The sequence below is a fragment of the Pseudomyrmex gracilis genome, unplaced genomic scaffold (assembly GCF_002006095.1).
Source record: "Pseudomyrmex gracilis isolate BER0280 unplaced genomic scaffold, ASM200609v1 scaffold_0, whole genome shotgun sequence".
Taxonomy (NCBI): Eukaryota; Metazoa; Arthropoda; class Insecta; order Hymenoptera; family Formicidae; genus Pseudomyrmex; species Pseudomyrmex gracilis.
Genome location: NW_018020584.1, coordinates 3795309 through 3820821, shown reverse-complemented (window position 1 = coordinate 3820821; position 25513 = coordinate 3795309). Strand labels below are relative to the sequence as shown.

Below are 25513 nucleotides of genomic sequence, written 5' to 3'. Positions count from 1 at the left end.
AGCCGTTCTCCCCATGGCCGCTAACCGCAAACTCGCATCTTGAATAAATACAACCGAGTCTTACGTATCTCATATGCAAGTGCAGTTGTTCTCGAGGGAAAATTGCCGCAACTTGACCGTTTGCTTTTCAGTGTGTCAGTATAACAGCAAACGACATAATTACTTTCAGAACACTTTGTTTTGTGCTTAAATGAAGCGTCATGGTGAACATTTGCGGTTGCTCGGAATCGCACAAGATGTGAAAATGAATTTTCATCATCTTTTTTTGGTGTCGCGCGTTGTTGTGATTATTTTTACAACATAAAATAATACTAATATTTATTCAAACTTGACACGTGTCAAATTCAATTAAAAAACGCATTTGTCAAAGCAGAGATAAAGGAAATTCGCTCTGAAAAAGTGCATCGCGATAAGAAAGGCGCTTTTTCAAAGCGCAGTCACACGTAAAAAAAAAAAAAACCTTTACGATTATTGACGTGCACATGAACAATTGCGGGTTTTGTCCGTTTGTTCCCGTTCGGTGATAATAGGCGACTCGGTTTACTCTCACAGAGACTGTATTATAGCAACTATCGTGCTTGATCGTAATGTCCGAGCGTCGGTTTGCAACTGGGCAGCAGCGAGTGTGTATACATCGATTCGTCGATTTGAAAGCGACCGATTTATTGTCTGCCGACCCATCCGCCCGAGAGAGAGTCCGAGAGTCTTTTCGCGCCCGTTCGACGTCAAAGCCATTCTCGACTCTGTTCGACCGCATTGTTAACTAACGATGTGCGCTTTATGCGCAGTGGAAACAGTGTAAACACGTTATACCTTTTCGTCGGGGCGACAAATGGACGACATCCTCTTTCTGTTCTCGCGATCGGCCGCATCCACTCGCGTAAAACACATCACGTTGCATTCCAGTTGTGATTTTATGTTTCCCGTGCATATAGAATAAGATCGATTCGCTCTGTCCGACATTTCGCGCTCCAATAAGTAACCAATAGAGCAATATTTTACATATACACATATGCATATGCTTTGCTTAAAATAATACAGGTAGTAGTCTAGAAAAGCTTTTGTAATATTATTTATTGAGGAATTTTCTTGAAGAATTTAATAGATTGAAAAAAAAAAAACAAAAAGATAATTTCAAAGGAAGGCACATGTATATGCATCTTATTGCGAGGAATAATTTTGCTATTTCGCGAATTGTCGTTTTCCGATATCTTCTTTCCCAACCTTTCGGTCTTCTCATAAAATTATCAGCTCTTTCGTCGCGGACGTTGATGGACGTCGTCGGAGTGCGCCGTTATCGTTATCGCGACAAATCACTGGTCGTCCGATCGCTCTGTTGTATCCCGACGCGGCGCGGCGCCAACACCATTTTTCCCGACAGCGGATATTTTTCTCTGTTTTTTATTTTTTTTTTTTTTTTTTTTTTTTTACGCGAAGGACGAAGACGCGTCATCGCTCGTGGAAACGAGTGGGGGCTCGGAGGAGTTTAGTCCGTCGGCTTGAGCGATCCCTGGAGAAAAAGGAAGCGAGCGAGAAAGAGGAAGAGAGAGAGAGGGAGACATAGAAGTACGCGATCCTCGCAAAAGCACTAGACTTAGTCTCGCGATATACTTTCCTACCTACTCTCCGAGCCGAGCGCCTTATCTTACTTCGCTTGAGCGAAGCAAAACACGAAGAAGAGGATATGCCGGGGATATGCCCTCGGCGCACACTGGCATCTACGCGACGCGCTCGGCCGGGGTGTAACAAAGATCGCGAGAGAAGCGGAGGAAAGCTCTTCCGCGAAGAGACGACATATAGTGCGGATAGAAGGGAGTACGTACAAGATGTAAGAGGCCACTTAAAAATCGATATCCGCGCGTGCTGCGCACCTTACTCCCCGACACTTTTAGCAATGCGGTTTACGGTAAATACATTATTCAAGGCAATATCCTCGTGATCATATCGAGAAGGACGTTAGATCTAATCTCGCTCAACCGACAGATTTTTCAATATACTGGGTCACCAGAAGTCATCGTGCAGATAAAAACCCAAAGAAATTTTATTCGCGACACCGTGAGACTTTTTTCAAAGGGGATACTGTTCACTTGTTGGTATTACAATTTTTTGTTATTTTTTAATTGAATATCTTTAGTGTATTCTAGTTTGTTTTATAATGCAAACGGTATGTTCTTTCTGCAGAAATAACTGTTCCATCCTGTTTGTACTTTGTTCCGGCCGCTCTCAGTCAAAAATATCGCGCACGTAATGGATGGATTTTCTTTTAAAAATAAATAGCACAGTTCCGTATATGATTACACCAACCTTATTCAATCACGTGAAAAATATCGACACGGTAAACTCCACGTATAGACAAAACGCCATAACATTGAAACTACATACGTGATCGAATACTTCCCCCGCGCTCCCGTTGTTAAATAAATAAAACTGATTTTTATATTACAAAAATCCACGGGTTTATTCCCGCTGAATTCACACAAGCGCTGTTCCCGCTCAGTGATAACAAATCTTCTTCACCCGGATATTTATCATAGTTCATGCAAAAATATGATTGGTCGAAATCCGACAATAAATATACCATTTATCAATTCCGTTCGCGATTTTTAAAAATTGTTTTATGTATTTTTGTTCTTCAATCTCTTTAAAAGATTTTATGAAAGATTAAACTAACCTGTTTGTTGATCGATCTGATGCTATTTTGAAAGAAATACATATTCCGCAAAGTCTGTAATTTTTTTTTTTTTTTATTCGAACTTTTGTGTCTTTGAGGAACGAAACAAAAACAAACGTCACAATTGTTATATTTGCGGATTAAATTAAAAAGATGCAAATTCTGAAATACGGATATTCTGTCTTGCGAGAGAATCAGAATTACTTGCATTTGTATAAACAAGATACAACGCGGCTGTAAGACAGTCACATTTCTGCGGGAGAGAGTAGTTTCGCGATTAAATAAAATGCTGGAGAGAGTTGGAGAAAATAGAATATAGAACGAGGAGCTACTTAAGCACGCGGCGGCTGCATTCACCATCGTCCGCGTTTCGCTCCGCTGTAAATACAGAAGACCGCATTTACATCCGGCACCGGAGGTGGCGAAAATGCCGAAGCGAGCGAAAGAAATGTCCAGCAGACGGGAAACAACAAATTACGGAGGCAGTGCGCCTCGCGATAAAGGTCCTGAATATCGCGGAACGATATGCGTTTTCTCCCGGACAGTTTCCACGTCGGGATGAAAAAGCAAACGCCGAGGAAATGCCAGACGACTTTTATATACGAGAATACATAACGCAAGGAAAATATAAGACACGACAGAGGGAAGTGATGTGCCTCGTAAGAGGACAACGTGTAGACAACGAAAACGCGGGGATTTCCTCGAGATTTATGATTACGTGGAGCGCTTGTACAGAGAGAAGTGTAAAGTGCGAGAGTAAATACAAAACGTCGCTATATATATCTGTAAATAAATATCAAGTAGAGAAAGACTCTTTCTCCGGGAGACGGTAAATTACACATAAAATATTAAAATGAGCAAACACGGACAAACGTATGAGTGTAAGACGTATTTGCATCGTCAATAGAATGCATTTGTTTAATTTTTACATGCGGAGGACGCACAAATATGGGATATATCAGTACATTATTTGCGCCGTATTCTCCAGATAATAAATATTGTTTTCTATATGGAAAACAAGATGCGGTGCATTTTCTTCTACTTTTTTTTTTTATGACGAGAAAAAATCTTTAATCTTGTTTAATAATTTGAGCGAGAATAAATCTAAATATTCGCATTTACATTATTTGATTCACTGAATAAATGCAATTTATGAGTTCAACGCGATAGAAAAATGTCCAACAAACATCGGTCGCGGTACATGTGTGCACGGCATGTTGAACGCGAGCAGGATGGTCGAAATTCGTTGTCAGCGGAAAATATTCGACGATGACGGCGAGCACTCGTAAAAGCACGTATATCCGCGCGCGGGTATAGTTGTGCATATTTCACTTTAACAAAACACACGCAGAAGGGATGTATTCCGGGGACGGAGTGTGGCTGCGCGCGAATACGCGAGCAGGATGAGTATAGCAGTCTCGGATGCTGAAAGTGTAAGACGCCGTCTCGCGAAGACTCGCGTTTCTCTGCTACGGGGACAAAGTGCGGATGAAAGAAGAGCGGAATACAAAGTCTCTCGTACTTAAGGCCTCGCTATATCCCGGCCGCAGTGCGGTCCTTTGAGATTTACTTCGCACGTCTCGCCCGGAAGATTTATCTTTTAAAAGTTACCGTCGCGCTCGTACTTAGGGATTCGCGTGTCTTGCGCCGTGATTTAATCGGTGAGCATTAGCATAGTCCTTTCGAGATGCAGACTGAGAGAAGGATCGCCACACATATTACGTAATAAGATCCGAACGCGTTTTCAACTCATTCGCCTGTAAGACGTTTTTTTAAGACGCTGAAAACTGTTATTACTTTTTAATATAGTTTCTCTTTGTATCAATGCATTTTTTTATTTTTTATTTCATGGCAAAGAAACTTTTCATATTTTGATCAAAAACCTTTGGATCTCTTATATCGATGCTACGAAATATTTTCAGAAGTTCTTAGGATATATTCTCAAACTTTATATAATCTTTTCATTGAGAATTGCTACACTCACATAACTTTCAAATTTTTATGCCTATAATGAGCCACCGAAAGCGCGCGGCTTTTACATTGCTGAACATTCGAGACGACGAGCGTAAAGTAAAACGAAATTTTTAAAGCGAAGAGGACTTAACGTTTTTCTCTTCTCAAAGGCAAGCCTTTGATGTTTCACTCCTGAAATTCGAGTAGTCATAGGTCCGTAGATTTATGAGAAATTAGCTCGGGCGGTTTCGCCGCAAGCAGGTTAGAGTAGTTGAGAAAGAGAGAGAGAGAGAGAGAGAGAGAGAGGATGCTGGATTATAATTCCAAAGGATTAACCAGAGCTTTCATATCTTAGATACATTTCCCTCGAAGAGTGCATAAATATACGCATAAATATTAGACTTGCTCATTTTCGTTACCGGATTTTCATGTTTTGAAGTTTCTTAAAACGCATGCTTGCAAAGTCAAATCATACATTATAGATACGAAATATATTACATAGATTTTATTTAATTGTTTTTATTTAATGGATATTACGTTGAGCGTATTAATCACACTAAAATAAATGACCAATTTTGCATTCGTTGAAATTGATATTCAAGTCTTGAATTTTACGGTATACATATTAATTAATTGAATAATTGATATCGAATGTAAAATAGGTCATAGAAGGGATCGATAGATATAATAGAAAAGAAAAAATAAATATATACATTGCGCTTTTTATACGTTTCATGTTCCACACGCACGCACAACACATGTATACACAAAACTTTTTTGTGCGTATTTTTTTAAATTCTTTTTTTTAAATAAAAAACAGTATCTAAATCTGTAAAATATTATAATTTAGACGATCGCGCGCGCGCGCACGGATCAAGCGATTTTCTGTGATACAATATAAATGTGCTTAAATGTGCTCGACTATTAAATCATTTTATATCTAACTCTCAATTTATCTCTTTTCTACATCATTGCATTTCACACATGCAAGTTTATTGTATCTGTAAATACAACTTTATTTTCAGAGAGAGGATATTGCTGACTTTAAAATTCGCACGGTTCGTTATATGTATCCGTATTATATTCGTTTATGTTTAATCTCATTATTTGTTTTTAACAAAATGTAGTTTCATAGGATTTGAATGTTTTAGGGCAACCATTTGTTTTACTGTTATTGATATAAACGTGTGTAATAATTCAATTATAAGTTGAACGCCGCAGTTTGTGTGTTTGTTGTTTGTTTTACACAAATTGAAAACAGACGGTTTTCGAAATGCTAGATACTTTTTTTTGTGCAATAGCAAATGAATAAAAGTGATATATGTATAATACAGATACATGCAATTAAAATACTAAAATAATTTCACGCTACATGCAGCACCGTCTTTTGTTGAAAAATTTTTATCAAAAGGCCTTGTTATTTTGTGTGTGAACAAAAACTTTTAAATGAATATATGCAATTGCTAGAAAAATAAAACAAATTACAATCCTATAGAAACGCGCGCGCAAAAAAAAAAATTGTAAAACAAAATTAGATATATAACAAAAAAATATTTTAATCAAATTATTGTGAAAAAATTTGGTTAATATATTTTGATATCGATGAGCAATAAAATTGAAAATAAACGCGAACATGCCGATCTCCGTTCACATATATCGTTTATCACCTAATACAATATTCTTATCGTATCGACCTTGAAGCGGAAATGTATATGGATTATTTAATTTCGCGCGATGCGACATGTCGTCGCTTGTTACGACATCAATTAACCACCGCGACGTTATTGCGCGCATAATAATACAAGTCGTCAGATATTGTGATCGTTCTTTCCACAATGCACAGCCAGATATTGGCAAACACGCGCGAGCGAGCTTTAATTTGCAAGATTTTTCTTAATACTCGAATTCTCGACGCGTGTATAAAATCTCGAACGAATAGTCGAGGTTCGGGGATTGGCTCGTAGCAGTAGCTCAACTCGGAATTTAAGGAGATTCCACCACGCCAGAGTTTAATATCACGTTTGAGTGACGCTCTTGAGAATCGAACTGCTAGTAGTCGAACCTGAGGATGAGAAGGGATTGGTTACGATGAGATCGTAGGGATGTTCGTAGACAGAGAGGACAACCCAACTCGCCCGCTCCTGTAGCATGTCCCCAAACCATCTCCTCTTCCCGACTGCCAAAAGGACGATATTATCGAGATTCTATGAGTCCGATTGCCAACCCCTTTCCATTTCCTTCGCTACGGGGGTTATCGACACCCTGTCAACCGCTTCGCGCCTCCGCCATCCACGCAGGATGGCCCACTTACAAAGTCGATTCCCGATGGACAATAACACGAGACCTTTAATGGAAGTGCAGGAAAGACGCCAACGGCGATGATATCGGGATCGATATCGCGACTGCGGTTTCGCGAGTAATTACATTGTGCACGTGCGAAGGCATGTATGAACGACGTCGTCGCCGCGGCCCTTCGGAAAGCGCTTTTCGAAAGTACCATCGCTCTGCATCGATTTGTCATCTCTGTATTCGTGATCAAACTCGTGTGATCTCGTCGGTATTAATTAATACGTTTAAAATAAAACACAATTATCTGAAGTACTAGTTCATTTGTGTCGTTCCGTACAGTAGGTACTTTGCGTTGTGTACGTAGTGTACACAACGCAACACAACACAAATAAAAACGGATTGTATTTCACATTTTATTTTTTTTTATTTATATAAAACCGATTCTCTTATAATTAAATTTGCAAGTACGCTAAAAAATGAGATTTACATTAAAACCCAGCACAAAGTAGAATAAATATTTCGAAGTTTGCGCAGTGATTATATACTTCTCTCTCTTTACAACGTTATTTTTTGCAATTATTCCGCGGTATTATCGTGAAACGTGACTAACAGTTTACGTCACGCGGTCGGTCCGGACTCGTTTGTTAACGCACAAACGAAATTTGTAATTCGCAAGTAGAACGAGCAAAACTGCACTCGACGAACTTCCGGCCGTTTTATCTTTATTGCGACAGATAGTTCACTTTGTTTGTTACAAACTGCGGACTTTCGTTTGATCACACAATGAATTAACTTCGAGATAGAAAAAGTCAGAGATATAATTGCACGCGCGGTACATTGCTACTATTTAATTACATTACGTAAAAGCGAGCTCTGACATAGGTAACGCATATCATAGAGTCCTGTAAATTTTTTTGTTTATGTACAAAAACGCGAGCAAGTATAAATGACGAAAGCTAATTCTGTTGTAAAGTACACGTCATCCACATACACAGTAAAAAATTGTGCGTCAAAATGTAGAACTTTTCTTGTGTTACGACGTTTTGATTATTACTTCAATGTAAAATTAACATAATACTGATATGTTATTATTTTTTTAATCTTTTCACGTGTCAAATTTATGTTAACTTCACAAATTAACATTTTTTGCATGTCATTTAAAAATGGAATATTGTTTAAGTGCTTTTAACACAATGATTTCAATTAATCTAGATGTCTTAAAGTCAATTTAACATACTTAAAAAAATTTTAAAAATCTGTGGCCACATTGTACAAACTAAAATGTTTTATTAACATTTCTTACGAGTTACTGTAACTATTGTTTTGTGCAGTTTTAATTATTTTATATGTTATTTTTACATCACGCTTACAGTCAAAATAACAAATATAAATGTAAAGTATTGTGTCAAGTATTTGACTTTACTAGTTTGTCAATAAGTGACTCACAACGAATAAGTTGTTTTAACTTACAATTTAGAGTGGACCTCCTGGGACATGCAAAAAATGTTAAAATTAACATTTTTTTTTTTACTGTGTAATACGGCGATTAATGTGTGCATTGTTGGTTAATTTGGTTTTGCATCTGTGTGTTTATTTGAACGAGGAAAAATATTGTATGATCCAAACGTACGTGTTTGTTGTGGTAGGAATATTTATTTTGCAAAATACTATCCGAGACGCTTTACCGGTTTAGTTTACGTACACACACTAGTAAAATCTTGCTGCAGTATCTCTCTCTCTCTCTTCATACGATGAATTATTTGTTTATTATCATCATATTACGCGTGCATCAAAAACAATCGCACTTACTAAACCAGTAAATGATAATGAGCAAAAAATATTTTCCGTTGCGAAAAATTACGATAAAAGCGTCTGCAAAGCAGGAATTAAAAATAAAACAAAAATAGCAGTTTGTTTATGTGTTTAATCATAAACGATCAAAACACATTATGTGTGCGAAAAGAAAAACAAATAGAAATCTTGAACCATATTTTACGTTAATTATTATGCGAATATTATGAAAACTAGTTTTTGGTGTCGCAATATGACTATACGAGTTTATTAATCTTTTATGAACGATAAAGTTTATCTCTCTTATTTCTACTATTTTAACACCTATTTTATGACCGCAAAATACGATTATCTTTTTTTTTTTTTTTTTTTTTTTATCTTTTCTGTCTCGCAATTTTCTTTTTTTTCACGTCTTTATGAAAAATTTTACAGCGACTACGCCCGATCTACATAAAATTTCGTCATCCGACAAATTTTATTTTTCGCTATTCGACGGGATCGAAATAGTGAAATTCTCCGCGTTTGTTGGCAGCGCCGACCATTGCTTCTACACCGTGAATCGAATCCTGCATAACTTTCGCATCTCGAGCAAATGTTGTCGCAACATTTTATTGTGTCCTTGCGCGCGGACTGTATTTTATATTGTACGGTATTCTGCTGACTACAACATTTCGATTTACGGAATATAGGGTAAGAAGGTTCTTCGAAAAAAATTTGTCGGCTTTTTAGAAAATTGCATAGAAGTATATCAAAAACCCTAGTAAAAAAGTATCTTTAAGTAAACTACGTTGTTTTATAAATATATATATTGAAACACATACACGTTACTGATTTTAACTTTAATAGTGTCGAGAAGATGGGTATTTGAAATCTGTGAAAGATATCAATTTCCACACACACGTTGTTCCTCCTATCTTAATACTTTAAGTGCGCGAGCTCGTCTACGTGCTAGAATCGTTTACACCCTCTTAATACTTACAGCACATATACGTGCCGATGGCGCGTACGTGAACGCAATGCGTAACACGGTCTACGTACGTACGTAATTCGTGACGAAAAAAAAAGTCTCTTGAGAAAAAATATGCAAACTTCTTTAATTCGAACAATATGCTTATTTGGTGTTCTCGCAATTTTTTTCCATCGTTCAACGTTGTATTGTCACAAGTCCGGTGATAAATCGAAAAACTTCATCGCGGCACTTACTATCACGATTTTACTTTTGTTCACAAAAAAGAAAACGTTAATGCGCTTCGCAACTTTCATATTTTAAGCTGACAATTTTTAAAACGCGTCGAATGGAAGTTTAGATCAATACTCTTTTACACTGATGAAAAATAAGATCTCTCCGGAGAGGTATTAAACTTTTTTCACGTATAGTGGACAGAAAAATAAAATAGGTCAGTCTATAAAAGGAGAAAAACAGTTTTACAGTATATCTCATAGTATCTTTTTCCAATATTTTTCCTCATTTGATATTGCTAATGACAAATATACCTTTCTGGCTGAGTTTTCTCTCGTGTATGATTTATGTAAAGTAACAAAATTGCTATATCATATATTTTTATGTCGCAAAGTTTTTGTTGCAAAATAATTTTATATATTAGAATTGTTTTCTTCTACATTTTAGTCTCCTGCGATTAAATTGTTTTTTGTCCTTGTCTTTTTATTACATACTTGAGAAATACACTTATATATTTTCACTTATCTTAGACTAAATAATATTGTTTATATAATATTTACACTGCTCTTTCTCTATTCACAGAAAGTTTTATTTGAGGTTTGTATTTTTGCGCGAGCGAGACGAAACGACTTTATTTAAATTTTTTCCGACGCATATCTTAAACGATATTGAGTAGATCATCATTTTACATTGCAGATATATAAAACCAGTTCGTGCGATAAGCAACAATGTGATTCACTCGGCGCAGGCAACCGATCTTGCGATTTTCTCGGACCTGCACGATTTCTCTCTCTCTCTCTCTTTCTCTTTTTCTTGGCATTGGCAATAACACGCTCCGCTATCTATATTCGCGCGGAATTTCGTTTGTCGAGAAATTTTATTTTCCGTTGTTCGACGCGATCGAAATGCAAACTCTCCCTCGTTGTTCCTGGCACCGCGTCGGTACTTCCGACTCGCTCGGCGAGACGCGTTATGCACGTGCATTCGAGATTCTTTCCCGCAATATAGATTTACAGTAGCATCGGGAAGGAATGGAGGAGCATTCAGACGTCGCGCTGGATGCCTCAGTTCCTTGCTTTTTTACCCTTGAATTTCTCGCGTGCCTCCGCGTGCACTCCAATCCACCCCTCACATTACATACGTCTGGGTCGTCTCTCCGTCGCGCTTTTTTTTTTCACTTTTCCACACCGCGTTGAATAGAAGTACTCTCCATAACATCGAAGATTTATCTCGGTAACGAATTAAAGCGAGTCAGTTTATACTCGCATAATGCGAGTCTTTGAATGAAAATAATCTGATACTTTGTAGAATTATATTCTCTGAAAATAAAATAGATTTTTATAGATTCAATCTCAGTCGAATCATTTGAGAATGATTAAAATCGCAAACGTTCCGCGACTTTAACTTTTTATCTACCGTGAGTGTGGGTCGAGATAACGTAATTACATTAGAACGATATGGTTTAACCGAGAGCAATTTGCATTATTCGCGCGCAAAGTCGCTTCCGTGTACGAGTCCGCAAGGACGCCGTGCCGCGCGAAAGACAGTTACGTCACGTTTATTCGAAGAGTATTTCTAAGAGCTTCGGGAAAATATTTTAGTATTTGCGTTTCTCTCATGTGTGGAAACGGAGCGGCGGTACGGGAGGAGGTTACGGCGCATAAGCGTCTCTTTTTCGATCGCGCTCACTCGCTTCGATGCTTACATTCGTCTAGAAATATACAGTTACGGCAAAGGGAACGTTTATCCACACGCAACGTGAGATTCTCCCCGGAAAACATGGATTTGCAAGTGCTCCATCGCGCGAAGCGGAGAAGCTTTCTGACAGAGGCCCCTTTTAACCTCGCGCTGTTAGGTCTACACGAATTTCCGACACACATTTCTCGTTTCTTCCTTCGTTTGCTTTACGGAGCGCGTTGCCTCGACCGCGCGCGCCGATTTTTCGTTTTTTTTTTTTTTTTTGTTTTTTTCGAGTCGCCGCGAAAAAGCTTTATCGATTCAGAAAAGCTGAAAATAACTGAAATATCGGAAATACATCTTGCCGGCGAATAAAGGTATAGAAAAATAACTTTTCCCACATTTTCAATATTTACCGGCAATATCGAATGTTGTTGGTGCAAATAAATTTGTGTTCGCGATTTGTTTGAAATTAAGCAAGTTAATATTTGTTTTATCGCGTCGCGTCTGTTATACGAGTTATTACATTTCGTTTCGTTTCATTATATTTTAACCTGATACGTGTTTTGACTTGCGTACGTATGATACACGCTTTAAATTGAAATCGCGAAAAATGACGAATTTATTTTCATAATAATAGCAATATGATTAAAAACAGAAATATCTATTACATCACATCGCGCAGTGTATGTGAATTTCCATTCATCGATGCACTAGCAGGAATTGTGCAGAATAATCTTTATGTTTCTCTCCGGAGGAGAATTCTCTCAATATAAAATATGTTTCCTCTCTTCTCGCGAAAGTTATTGATTCGCCTCTGTGCAGTCACACCTCTATGCACAGAAAACAGATCTCGACGATAGAATGCAGAATGCGTTCGACAATGCCAGTTTAGAAAAAGCAATCGCGCAAAGTGCCGAAGCTATACGTCATTTATAGAAAAACTTATTCGCCGACCGACCTCATTTTCACGCGTTTATCTTCCTCTGTCGGTCTCGTCAACATTCTCAGCATCCTCGCGCACATCACGACGTCGGGACGGGCGATGTTTGTATGCATTTTCCGCATTGTCGGAACTATATGCGCACGCATATGCCACGAGAAAATACATATGTACAGGACTTTTCGAGCGAAGGATGAAGAAACGTTTTGACAGAGCTACCAATCACTCTCTTTCTTTCTCTTTTTCTCGGCCTTTCTGCCTGCCTCTTCTCGGCTTTAGAATACCTCGCGCGCTTCCTCGCGCCACGTCGCTTCGTTTATTTCCTGTACATCCGGAGCTTTCGATCCGCGACTTTTACTTTGCCATGCCAAGCGGCTGTCGAAGTGTTTTGTAATCCCGGAAAAGACGTGCCCCGCGAGAAAATTGATTTTACATCCGCGCACTCGCTCTGTCGTGTTCTAAAACGCACCCAACACCTTTCAAAATGACACGCGGTGATCCTTTTTACCCTCGCTACAAAATTTTCTGAATTTATATTGCAGTAGGTACACGTGACAACAAACTCGTACGTTTGATTGTAAAAATGTAGCGAATAAATTTTTTTTAAATCTACACAAACAAAAAGATTTGTTAGAACAGCAAGAAGATTAGTTACTACATGGTCTGCGAAAAGAAAGAAAATTTTTTTAATTTATTGAGGTTTTTGTTTTGCTAACACAACGTTTTGTTGATGAAACTGAGGAAACACTCGACAAATTTTTCTTGCTTTTCTTGTCACACAGCAAAACTGTTTGTTTTTAATGCAACCATGTTATTGAACACATTAAAACAAAAACATCAAAGAAATTTAATTTATATTTAATTTTCAATTTTTTGTTGTCACGCAACTGACACGATTTGCGAATAATCTGATTGAAACAAACTGGAGAAAATGTCTCCACCGACGAGATACACGCGAAAAGAATTTAAACGCTTCAAAAGGAACGAATGTTTGACATGAGTGGAAAAAAAAAAAATGGAAAAAGAGAGACAAGAATCCGCATTTTCTGAATGTCAAGCGCACAATATCTGCCTTGCAAACTCGCGTGAGATCGAGTCTTTTTAATCGCATCGATATTCCCCGCGTAACCTGTATTCCCCGTTAACCTGTCGCTAATGAAGAACGAGACCACAGGACGTATATGCAATATTTATTATCCGCTTCGTGCCGCTCTAGTTGTTCGGTCGTACTACTGCCGATTGCCAGTAAATCTCGTGCGGTTGCGGTGGGCTGTTCTCTCTATAGAAATCTCGCAAATTTGCGGTGATTAACGAAATGTAAAAGTTTCAAAGGATTATTCAATAATTCTGAGGAAAGAAAGAGAATAACGACGAGTATGATGAAATATGATTGATGATAAATTGTCAAATCTGATCTCAAACGTGTCAAGATTTGATACGATCTTTTACAATTCGCAGTATCATATCTCGAGCTATGCGCTTTTCGAACGAATTTAAATGCTTAAGTATTACTTAATCACATACCCGACATTTTGTGTGGAATTTGAAATATGACACCGCTAAGCGTCTTTTAATTACGCGTGAACACGAAACTATGCTTTAGCAGCGTACATTTCGAAAGTTGATATATCGGCAGCTGAAAATGTACGATAAACGCCACGGCGGATCACCGCACGATAGCGTCGAAATTGTTGAAGCTGCATACTTGAAGCGAGTTAAGTGTTTTTGCACGCACAGGCCGTTTAAATCGCGATTATGCGTGTAAAAGTCCCAGCGCGGCGATATAGATCGCGCGCAATATGGCAAATAAAATGAAATTTAGTTGGCTAATTACCAAGATAATAAGCTTTGAAAATTAAGCATAATAACCGGTCGGCGCGAAAGGATTATTAACGCGAATGAAATCAATAAGCAGATGAACGAAAGGCTGGCCAAATTGCGCACGGTTGACCGAGTTTGCCGTGTGGATGGAAATTTAATCATCATAATACTTGTCGCGTGCACACACGCGCGCGCGCGCGATACTTGAAATTTGTCCGGTGTTCCCGCTCACGCTTTATTATTATTATATATGTATTTTACTTTATGTTCTCTCGTATTATACGATAACATATTTATATTTTCGTTATTTTTGTTTTTTATTTTTTCGCATAATACACTTTGACTGCGTAGTTATTTTGCGTCGCTTGCAGAGAGAAAGCGAGAGTGAAACACGTTGAAAGTGTGCTTTGCATTCAATTGTTTTTTCTATATACCACATACGATTTAAGCGATTTTCCTGTTTGCGATATTTTCTCTTTGGCAAAAAAGAGAATTAAACGATATAAAACTTCGAGAACAATGTAAATACGGCGCGAAAAGTTTATCCTCGAAGGTTTCGCAACACGATCGGAATTCGGAAACAGATCGCGGGAAAAAGTTCGTTACAGTAACGAACTAGCAAACCTTTTACCGGATCCGTGGCGCTCCCGACTCCTTAATTTTGTTCTCCAAGTAAAGAAGCGGGCACTTATTGAACGAATCCACACGTCTGCAACCGACGCGCTCAAACTTGTTCTCAAACGAGCGACTAAATGAGTGGTGAGGATATACTTTATAAGTCGTGAACTTTGTTATTAGCCGGCAAATAACCCTTTCGATTTTACATCATGAAAACTTTCTGATATTGGTCTCGCAAAATGAGCGAAAGTTTACATGATAAAGTGTTTAGTTTTTGTTTTGCAAAATAAAACATTATGAGTTTCAAAAAAATAATAATATAATAATATGTAAAAATAATACATAAAAAAATATAATGTAAAATTTAACAAAAAACAATGTAATAATTTACACGATAAAAAAAATATATTTTACACGTATGGATATAAAATCCTATTTCTTGATTCAAGTTTAACAAAAAAAAATATATATATATAAAATTTAACAAAACCAAGTTTGCTTTAATCGTTCGTAGCGTAACGTAAACAAAATTCTATTTGTGCATTGACAATTTCAAATAATATTAATAGGTACGTGATTTTGAAGAGATTGATTTTTATTAAAAACAGACATTTTTTGCGTCAAAGCATCTGGTTTTGATTATTATTGTGTAGTGAGTTTTTAGCGATGATTTTGTTATTATATATAATATACAATTTTTTATTATTTGTGATAGATTTATACTGCCAGATACAAAAAGTGCATTTCAAGTCCACTCCATTGTTTTGATTTTGTTTTTTTTTCTTTTCACTTCTAACATTACGCGTCGTTTCTTTTTTATAAAGCTTTTAAAGCTTTTTTTATTCTTTTACTTCTAAGTTAAGGTCTCCTTTGTCAACTTTTTGCCGCAAATAGAAGTACATCTAACCTGTATTAAGCGTCACCTAGAAAATGCACGCGAGTCCGCAAACTTTTCGCACACACAGTCTGGAGTAAATGTATCATAATAAAATCTCCAACGTATATTACGCTTTCTCTTTTACGTTTTCTCGTACGTAAGAAGTTACGATTTCTTCGAAAAATAACCACTTTGTAATGTGCGCGAAATAAAGTTTACTGTTCGCAATTAAACTCCCTGCGTATACAAAATTCTTGTGTATTCCGAACATTCCGCAGGACGGACATTCTCTTCGAGTCGCGAACAAATTGTGATTCCGCGCTGGCAAAGCCCTCGAAGGCTTGTTTCGCGTTTCGCTTCATGAAACTTTATAAGACCCATCTCCCTGGTTTCCCGCTCTGGCATCTGCGTAGAAATTTACGCGCGGTTTCGCCATAACGTGCCATCGACTCACCGGCCGCGAGAATAAACCCCCGCTTTAACGGCGTACTGAATCGGTTTAACGTCCCGATAGATGCCGAAAAGGATTTTGTCCGTGCGCGAAACGCGCCTTTCGTCTAATGCTTTCCAAAATTTGCATCCTAATCTTCGTAAACCCTTGCGGGGATTACCGTCGTCTTCTTTCATCGTACCGAGGATTTGCTTAACCTCGGCTTTCTTTGAGAGGCCGCCCTCAATTCTACCGCGATCGATATAACGTTTACAAAGCCTCTTTACAAACTCCATGTGCTCGTAGTACGCGGAAAAATATGCCAGGAGCACGCAGAATAATTACATCAACGTTCTTGAAGTATGGATTTTATATTTTTACTTATTTTTAATTAAAAAATGCACGCAACACACACACACACACGGAGTAGCTCAGAAAATTGATGACGTATAAACACATTTTTTTGCGCGTATCAGATACATTATTTACGATAATATTTCAATGTATGTGTGTGTACACGGCTAGAAAAGATACTTCGGAAACGATACAAGTTTACTCGTAACACATTCGCGAAAGGGTTGCAGCGTCGGATTGGTAGCTAATCAAATATAAGGTGATGAAGGAGGAGGTGAGAGTAGGAAAGATTTATTGTAAGTAAATACAATTAGGGAGTTACGAGTGCCTCGAGTAACCTTCGGCTCCAGCTGACGCTAACCCAACTAGGGCTAACCTGACCTAACCTAACTAAATAATCGAATTAGAGACGCCTTCTATCGCGATGGCGCCTTCCCCGCTGTGAAGTCCATTTATCTCGTCCACTTCTAACTTACGCTCGCCACGATCTCTCGACCGTGTTCGCGGAATTGGTCCTCGGACAGCAAATTGACTGTGGTTTAGCGACGGACACCATCTCTCAGGTGTTGCGACGGTAGTTTCTTGACTGGGGTGACCTTCGGAGAGACAGACCGACAATCGTCCAAATGAAAATTAGTAGAAGTTCATCTAAACGTAAAAGAGAACGGTACTACTAGCAGGACATTAAACTATTAACATCAAGATGTGCGATCGATATGAACAAAAAAAAAATAAAAATGTCAATTGTTCTCTTGAAGAGATAATGTGCTAGAAAAACTTTTGTTTATTTTTATAATCTAGCAACATAATTTGTTCTTTTTTAAAGTTATTCTCTCTATCTTGCCGGTAAAAATTCTCGACTGTGATATTGTCTTTACGCAATCGCACACCAACATCGTCTTTCACAAAGCTCGAAGATTCTGCGCGACAACTGCAATTCGAACATCGATACTCAACGATTCGACGTAACATTACACCGCGTTTGCTTCCTAAACAGCTTTCAAACTGCGATAAACGATCCTTCTCGGTTGTCCATTGACGTCTGATCAATGTCGAAGAAACATAGCAACGCTCTCCTCGAGAAAGTGACTTTCCTAGCGTTGAAAAATACAACTTTTCTGTCATTTTTGCAAGAGAAAGTTTCTGGAGTTACGGTCGCGTATATTCGTGACATAGAAACTTTTGCGTGTCCGAGTTGCAAGCACGAAGAGAAGAGTTCGCACTTTGTACCCAAAGACATATTGACATGCATTTCAAATGCAAACTAGTTCAACAAGCGAACAACTTTCACAATCGCGTCTCGCGCATTATCTTTAGACTAAGATTAACTTAATATTTCCTCCTCAGCATGCGGACTAAAATTGCGGAAAACACAGAGGGTTTGTAAAATTCTTCGCGCCTAGAAAAACTCTAAGAAAAAACCAAAGAAACTTTGTACCGACTGAATAAGTAACATCGATTTTTGCGAGTTAGATGTTAAGAAATCCGTCAGTCGCGCGACAATACGAGAGATCATTGATTTACAACAGCTGACAAATAGCGAGATCACACATCGTTATTTATTGCGTATTGTTCGTTTTATATACGTTGAATTTCTTGAAAACCGCGTGTAATGTTTTTTTCTTTTTTTTTTGTTTGGTTTTTATTGGCGGGGACTATCCGTAAAATGCTCGACGTCCGGCAAGAGCGGCCCGTCAATAAAATCGCATCGGTGATTTACGAGCCGCATGCGGAATGATGACAAAAACAGGTCGCAATAAATTGCGCGAGTACATCGGCGGTTATTCGCTGTATATCACTTTGAAAGAATCTGTAAATTTGCCTGCCGCGCGCCAAGAACCCGTCGTAAATACAGCGTGACCGTGGCGTGTGGCGCGAGAGACCGGGACACACGGAGGGGAATCGTTCCCCGCGACGTAGGTCCGACGGGTTATTTATCACGCTAATGTTTTCTTTTATTGTTGCGACGCGCATAAAATCTGGCGCGCGGTTTTACGTGCGCGTACGAAGCACGCCCACACACAAACACACACTTACATGAGAAAAACATGCGCGTGTTTCAGAATAAACGAGAACACAACGCGGTCCCAGTTCCTGGCCTACTTCAGCTTCTCGTCCAAAGCGAGCACGTCTGTCGGCTGGCCGGTGAGGGGCGGACATCCGGTTAACAACACGGGTAAGATGTTTAGCTCGCTTTTGTGATGAATAATGAAATTATGTTGCGTTTTAACGCACAGTTTCCCAGCGTGTATTATTTTCAGTGGATTTTCTAACGCGCGTTTATTTATAAACGCTAACAAACTCAATTACAATATAACATCAGCGAAACTCTAGTTTTCAAAAACAAAACGTTTTACCAATTTTTTCGGCATTTTTACATTTTAATCGAGGTCATGTTCGGATTTAATGATTTTGTGAGAAAACAAAACCAATGAAAAAAAAAAAAAATCTTTTAATATACACATTTGTGTTATTTTATATTTTTACATTTATGTTTTTTTCGCGCTGATAAAAATTATTGCGGATTGTTACGAGGATCGCGATATATGTTATGACGCGTCTAAAGTCACAAGACAATCATGAAAGCGATGATCTGTTGGACAAGTGAGATTATGGTGCTACGTAAACTTGGTACTCGCTACGGGTTGGGCTGCTTGCTACACATCCTGTTTCGGACGGCTCCTATCATAGACTATTGCTTAAACTACACGCCAACAACCTGGTTCACTATCGGAACCCTCATGACGGTAACTTCATCTTCCTGTAAATTATACCCCCGCGGTGTAGCTTATCACGCCGTGAATGCTAAATCGCGAACAATCTATGGGTACATTTTTCCCTTGTGACGAATTTGCAAAAATTCGAAAAAGCGGACTTATATCTGATACGAATATGATTAAGATGCGACTTCTTCTTTCTGCTTTTACGGTTCTTTCTTCCGCGAAGGAACGAAGTTCGCGATGCTTTTCGGGATTTGCAGCGAGTAACAAAAAAAAAAAGAAAAACCAATTTTTCCTCGAATAAAAGACCATAAAAATATTTCCACACGCCATTTGAGGACGCTATTGTACTTCGTTGCTTTCTTTTTCAAAAAGCAACGGTGAAACAAAAACAAACTATTTAACTACCTCGCTAAAGCGCAAACCTCGTAGCACATTCGCAAATTATCGATGTGCTTTTTGCATGTAAAATCGAGTTACACCGATAAGCTCGTTGCTTCTCGATTAGAGCGTACAGAGCGGGCGAGAACGTTCGTCTGGCTGGAAACGCGTATTGGTTATATGTAAGATGCATATCGGAAAATCATAGAGTCGCTCTAGGCAGGCGAATGTAAAAAAGAAAGTAGATTTTGTAAAGGTGTTCGGTAAACAAAGTTTTTCTTTTGTAATGCAAAATACTTGGCTGAATTGTGCAAAAGTTATTACTTTCGAGAGACTCCCGACTAATTTTGGAACAAAGCGTGTCGGCGAATGCAACAAAAAAAAAAAATGAAAAAAAGAACGGTAAATAAAAGAAAAGGAAAAAACAAGCAGACATTAAAGCAAAGAGGTAATTTTATAGATCCCCTAGGTGGAAAATTATACGAGCTTAAGTGCAGTCTGATTTCGGGCTTAAACGAAGAAGAGAACGACGAATCCTCGTTTGGGATTCGAAGCCATTTAGCCACTCGTGATCGAAAAGTGTTAACGGTCTAAAACTAGAACGTTGGCGCCATCGAGACAAAGATTTCCATCTTTAAATACCACACGTTTCCAATCCCCGCAATGTGGTCGATGCTGTTTTTTTTTTTTTTTTAATATAGCAAATTCCGGTATAAAAAAATAATCGGGACGGAATATTAGAATGTTATTTGCCAAATGTCATTTCCATAGCAAATAACATTAGAAAGTCAATTAAGTAAACGGGTCAGAATTTAAATTTTTTTATTGTATTATTCATTTTTTAAAGAATTTTCTTCATATGTGTGTTATATTTAAATTTTGGTCCGCTCTCTTCTCCGTGTGGACTCTTTATTATTTACAGTTATTGACTGTCATTCGATCGCACACGATTTGATGGCCTCGCGCGCCGCGTCGTACATGTTCGAGATACCGTAGATAGTGAGAAAATTGAAAAGCCCTTTTAAAAAAATTGCACGCAACGCTGTTATGAGAAAAGTTTTGTGTATATGTGCCTTGAACTTCCGCGTCCTAGTAATGCGTTGTGTAGTGACATAACCGAGTTTTTTGACCTGCCGTCAACCGGAATGTACGCGGTATTCGCGAACAAACCAGTCGGCCAAATCTCACGAGAAATAAAACGCAGGTAGCGCTTTCGTTTCGTTTCATTTCTTATCACGTTTAAAACATTCGCCTATTTTACGTTCGTCACCTGACTTTTACGACTTAACGTTCACGTGACGTACGTGCGTACAATATTTTCAGTTGTAGAGAAAGAGTACTTATTTCAGTTATTTCTCCTGGCAACGCGAGAGAGCAACGAGGGCGACACAGCGGTTTTCCGCTATCAGCTGATATATCGATTTATTGATTTTCTGAAAATTACATGGTTTTTGTTTTATACACGCCCACAGAGTCCGGAGCATTGCTTCCCATTGCGCGCTCTCTCATTGAGTTGTATTAATTAAAATTAATAACCTAATAAATATTGCGAATATTGCAAAATGATACGTAGTTTCTGTTTTAACTGACCCAATCTATCTTCACACTACGATTGTGTCAAAAAGTTCTAGACACTCTGTGTATGTTTCATAATTTCTCCGCTATAATTATACCATGAGTTTATTTTTATTTTTTTTTTTTATTTTTTTTTATTTTTTTTTTTTTGAAAACATTTTCGCGCCTTCGAGCGATCGTACGACAAACGTGTTTCGTGAATGCCGAGCAGCCGCCGTAACGGGCAATCAGCGATTTCTTTTGAAACGAGATGCGTCGCGTCGGCTGAAAAGGTGCGCGTCGAAAGTGGCGATAAGAAAGCGCGCGCGAGGGAAGCGAGAACGGATCGGCGCGGGCGTGCGGCGCGCGGTAAAATGCAACTCCAGTGTGAAAGCTTTCCTTCACGAGCAAAGTGTAACGAGACGACAACGATTCTCGATTATCCCCGAGAGGAGAGAGGCCGTCGCGGCGGGCGATCCATATGCGCGAGACGTACGATCGGGAGACGTGACTGTCACTCCGTCCTCCGGATGAGAGAGAGGTTCTTTTTGGCGTTGGCACACGTTGCAGCTGTCTCTCTCTCTTTCCAACCCTCGGTGAGAACGAAAGTACGGCGGAGAGTGAAGAAAGAAAGGGTGAGGGAAGTGGAAGGTAGAGCGCGCGGGAAATAGAAAGAGAGCATCAGACGAAGGCGCCGCCCGATTGACAAACAGATCAATCGTGGGTGGAAAGACGATCCGCAGTCTTACCGTTCGATCTGGCTCCGTTTCTCTCACCCGTTCTTTCTTTTTCTTCCTTTGGGTTTTCCCGAACACGTGCATCTCACGCAACCCACCCGCCCGCTCGCTCGCTCGCTAGCTAGCTGGACGAGAAAAGTCGGCTCTTCCGCTCTCGAATTTATCTCTCGTTCGAGGAAGAACTAGCCGGCGCGTTTCAAGGTGATTTATGTAAGAAGAGAGAGCTATTGTGTGCGACGAAAAGAAAGGTTATCCGGTTTAAAAGGAATATTATTTCCAGAATGTGCTGAATGTGTCGCGAGGAGGAACGAGCAATATTACACGGGTGATGTTTTAATTCTGTACAAATTTGTGAGAGAGAGAGAGAAAGAGAGAGATTTTTATTTAACCTACTTGTGTATTTTTTGTGCGTCTGTGACAAATTATTTTAATTCATTTATTATTTCTTATCCGTTTATTCATCCGTTACGTTCAATCTGTTTAAAACGTAAGAACTAAAATCAAGCAGAGCGTATATGTCCGAATTAAAATAAGAAATTTAGCGAATTGAAGATAAAGCGGATGTTGCTCGAGTGACAAAGCGGTCAATTTGCTAGTAAGAAACCGAACCTGTTCTACAAGCATGTGCCATCACTTGATACTGTTTCTTTTCTTTCTTTTCGTACACACTTGCACGGTCACGTAAATTGTACTTACGAGAGAGAGAAGTGTTCCTAGCTGGCGCATGTAAGATTGATTATTTTACTGAAACTCTCCAGCACAATTCTCTCTTTCTCTCTTTTATCGTTGTTTTACATTATGCGTATAAATTTTCACTGAAATTGTTATATTTGTATTAACAGAGAATTATGTATAATTAAACTTATTTTAACAATTATTCGTAATAATTGATATTAATATTGCTAGACGGTTATAAAACTATAATTAATGCATACGAAAGAGAGAGAGAGAGAGAGAGAGAGAGTCAGACTAAGAGATTTTTAATTAATAATTATTTTCAAATACACATGACTTTGTCAGTGACATTTGCATTAAGGCAAAATCACCGCAGGAAATGATTGTGCAGTGTACCATATTTTTGTACAATTTCTACGCTACAAATACACACACACGCGCGCGTACTCTGTAACAAAATAAAATGTGTTCAACAATTGTCTGACCGTCATGGAAACTTAAATTATTCTCAGTTGTAGTTAATTGTGTTAATCAAAACGCGGATATATTAATTTTCATGCGTTTAAAATTTGAGTAGAATATTACACAAAGGAAATTTATTACGAAAAACTAATCTTTTAGATTATTGCACGCGCGATATAAAACTAACCGGTAAAAAGCTTGTGCTTATTCAGAGACCGGTGCTAGTCGAAAAGTTAATTGCGTCTATTACAAGTTCGCCGTTGCTTGTTTTTTTTTCCTTCTGTTTTTCTCTTTCTCTCTGCTTCTGGATACAAACGCCTATGCAATTTTCGCAGCTTTCTCGTCGAAAACGCGCGCGTCTGTGCGCGATGTTTCGGGGGGCGAAGCGAAAGAGCCTCGCTTCATCGCCCACCACACGTTTCTCCCAGTGAATAGAGAGGAAATAAAGAAAGAGGACAGAAAGAGAAAGAGAGAGAGAGAGAGAGAGAGAGAGAGAGAGAGAGAGAGAGAGAGTGCTCCCGTGGAAAAATTTTGTCGAATCGCGGAAACTCCGCGAAATTGCGCGAGAAGGAATGAACATTTCTTCTAGTTTTTTTTTCTTTTTTTTTATTTATTTTCTCTCGCGGCATTTCCGCCTCGGGTTCGTTACGGTGCGCCACGAAAGAAAGTCTTCGCGCGCCTTCTGCGGGCATTTACATAGAGCCCACTTTCTCCCTCCCCACTGCATTCTGTTGTCGTAGTAAAGCAGTTCACCTTTGCGCTCTTAAACGCGCAACCGACGAGTAAGTTCTCCCGGTTGGCACATCCGCCGCGGTAATTGCGCCCCGTTTATACGAAAAAATCGGCGTTCTCGTTAACACATAATCGCGTACAGTGAATGTTTCTCTATAAAAAGACACAGTTATGTATGTTCTTTTTTTTTTTTCATTTTTTTTTACTGAGACCTTCGTGATCATTCAAATAGAGAATTTCACGTTCTCGAGAAATCCGACGTTTTCCAGAGTTTATCGTATTTCCTATCGTGTCAATTATTCTCTTGTTAATATTGTTACAGTATTAGAAATTGTGTATAAGAGAAAACCGAGATAAATAATACTTATGTTGTATAGTTATATTCACTCTATAATGGAGTGTTGCAAAACTTTTCCTTTGATGTCATTAGCACAGCTACCGGTGTGTGTATCCGTTTGAGCCACGTCCGTTGCGCTAACGAGGCAACTTTTCGAGCAAACTAACGCGCAGATAATAAAACTCGATACCCTTTCAATTACACGTACAATTAACGAACTCGGCGAGTTTTTTTTAAGGCTAAACAGTTAATGCCCATTAACTGCACGATCCAATTATCATTCGGCTGATTGCGCGCCGTGTCGAAGAAATTAGTGTGCTCACATCGCTCCGTTTGTTAGCAAATAATTAGTCGTCGCTTTTTCGACCTCGACACGAACGAATTTAATTTTCCGATTGTAAGAATTTTATTCTCGCGCTGCGAGAAAAAAAAAGTCCCGTTTCTTGAGCGAGAAACGCGTCTCGAGATCGCGGAAAATAAAGAGCGAGAAAAATTCTGCGCTTCGAGGTGGGAAGCGAAAAGGGCGGGGCAGTTTATAGTAAAACTGGTGCGCTGGAGAGAACGTTTACACGGGGATTAAAGAAGAGAGATGCAACGGGCGTTATATGAATCGAGAAAATCGTGTGCCCGAAGGTAAATGCCTCCCATACCTAATGAGTCCGCTCATTATGACAATTGCATACGCCGGGACTATAAAGCTAAGCAAAAAATGCTGAGAGAGAAGCGGTCGGACAATCAAGTAGCGTGTTTGCTTTTTCTTTCTCTTTCTCGTTCTTGTTTACAAGAAAGAGCAATGATATGGTTCTTCTTAACACGTTTCTGAAGAACACGCGGAACAATAGAATCGTTGTGCGTACGACAACACGTTAAAACTCTTTACGATCTTGTGTTTAACGATACACGATGTAAAACTGTGTCTCCTTTGTGTGTTATCAAGAAACATGGTAATGCTTTTTATATGCAAAATTCATGCGATTGAGAAGTGAGAAGATTTTCATGGGGAAATATCTCGAGAACGACTAAATACGGATTACTTTCGTTGTAGCCTCAATTGCTTCACAACAAAACATAAAAAAAAAAGTATTCTTGCACTTTTTTTTCATGTGTCTTTAAACTCGTGATTAAAGTAAAGTCACGTGTTGTTTTTCCACTTCTCCCTCTATTTTTCGAGTGTGATTTTCATGCGTTATTAAACAAACCTCAAGTGTCGCTGCATTATCAAAGTAATATTAATGACTTTTTTTTGTACTTGTACATGTAATTGGCAATAATAAATACGAAAGGTTCATTATGCGTCTATGGAAATTGCGT

General features: G+C 38.6%; 1 protein-coding gene across 6 annotated transcripts in view; it reads left to right on the top strand.

Moving 5' to 3' along the window:
* The window catches only part of LOC109863569, a 240012-nt gene that overhangs the window by 140257 nt on the left and 74242 nt on the right, over positions 1-25513 (top strand). For all 6 annotated transcript variants that reach the window (XM_020443880.1, XM_020443870.1, XM_020443861.1 and 3 more), the window contains one exon: positions 18668-18780. In XM_020443880.1, the coding sequence (XP_020299469.1) occupies positions 18668-18780 (113 nt within the window). The remainder of the gene's footprint in view (positions 1-18667; positions 18781-25513) is intronic.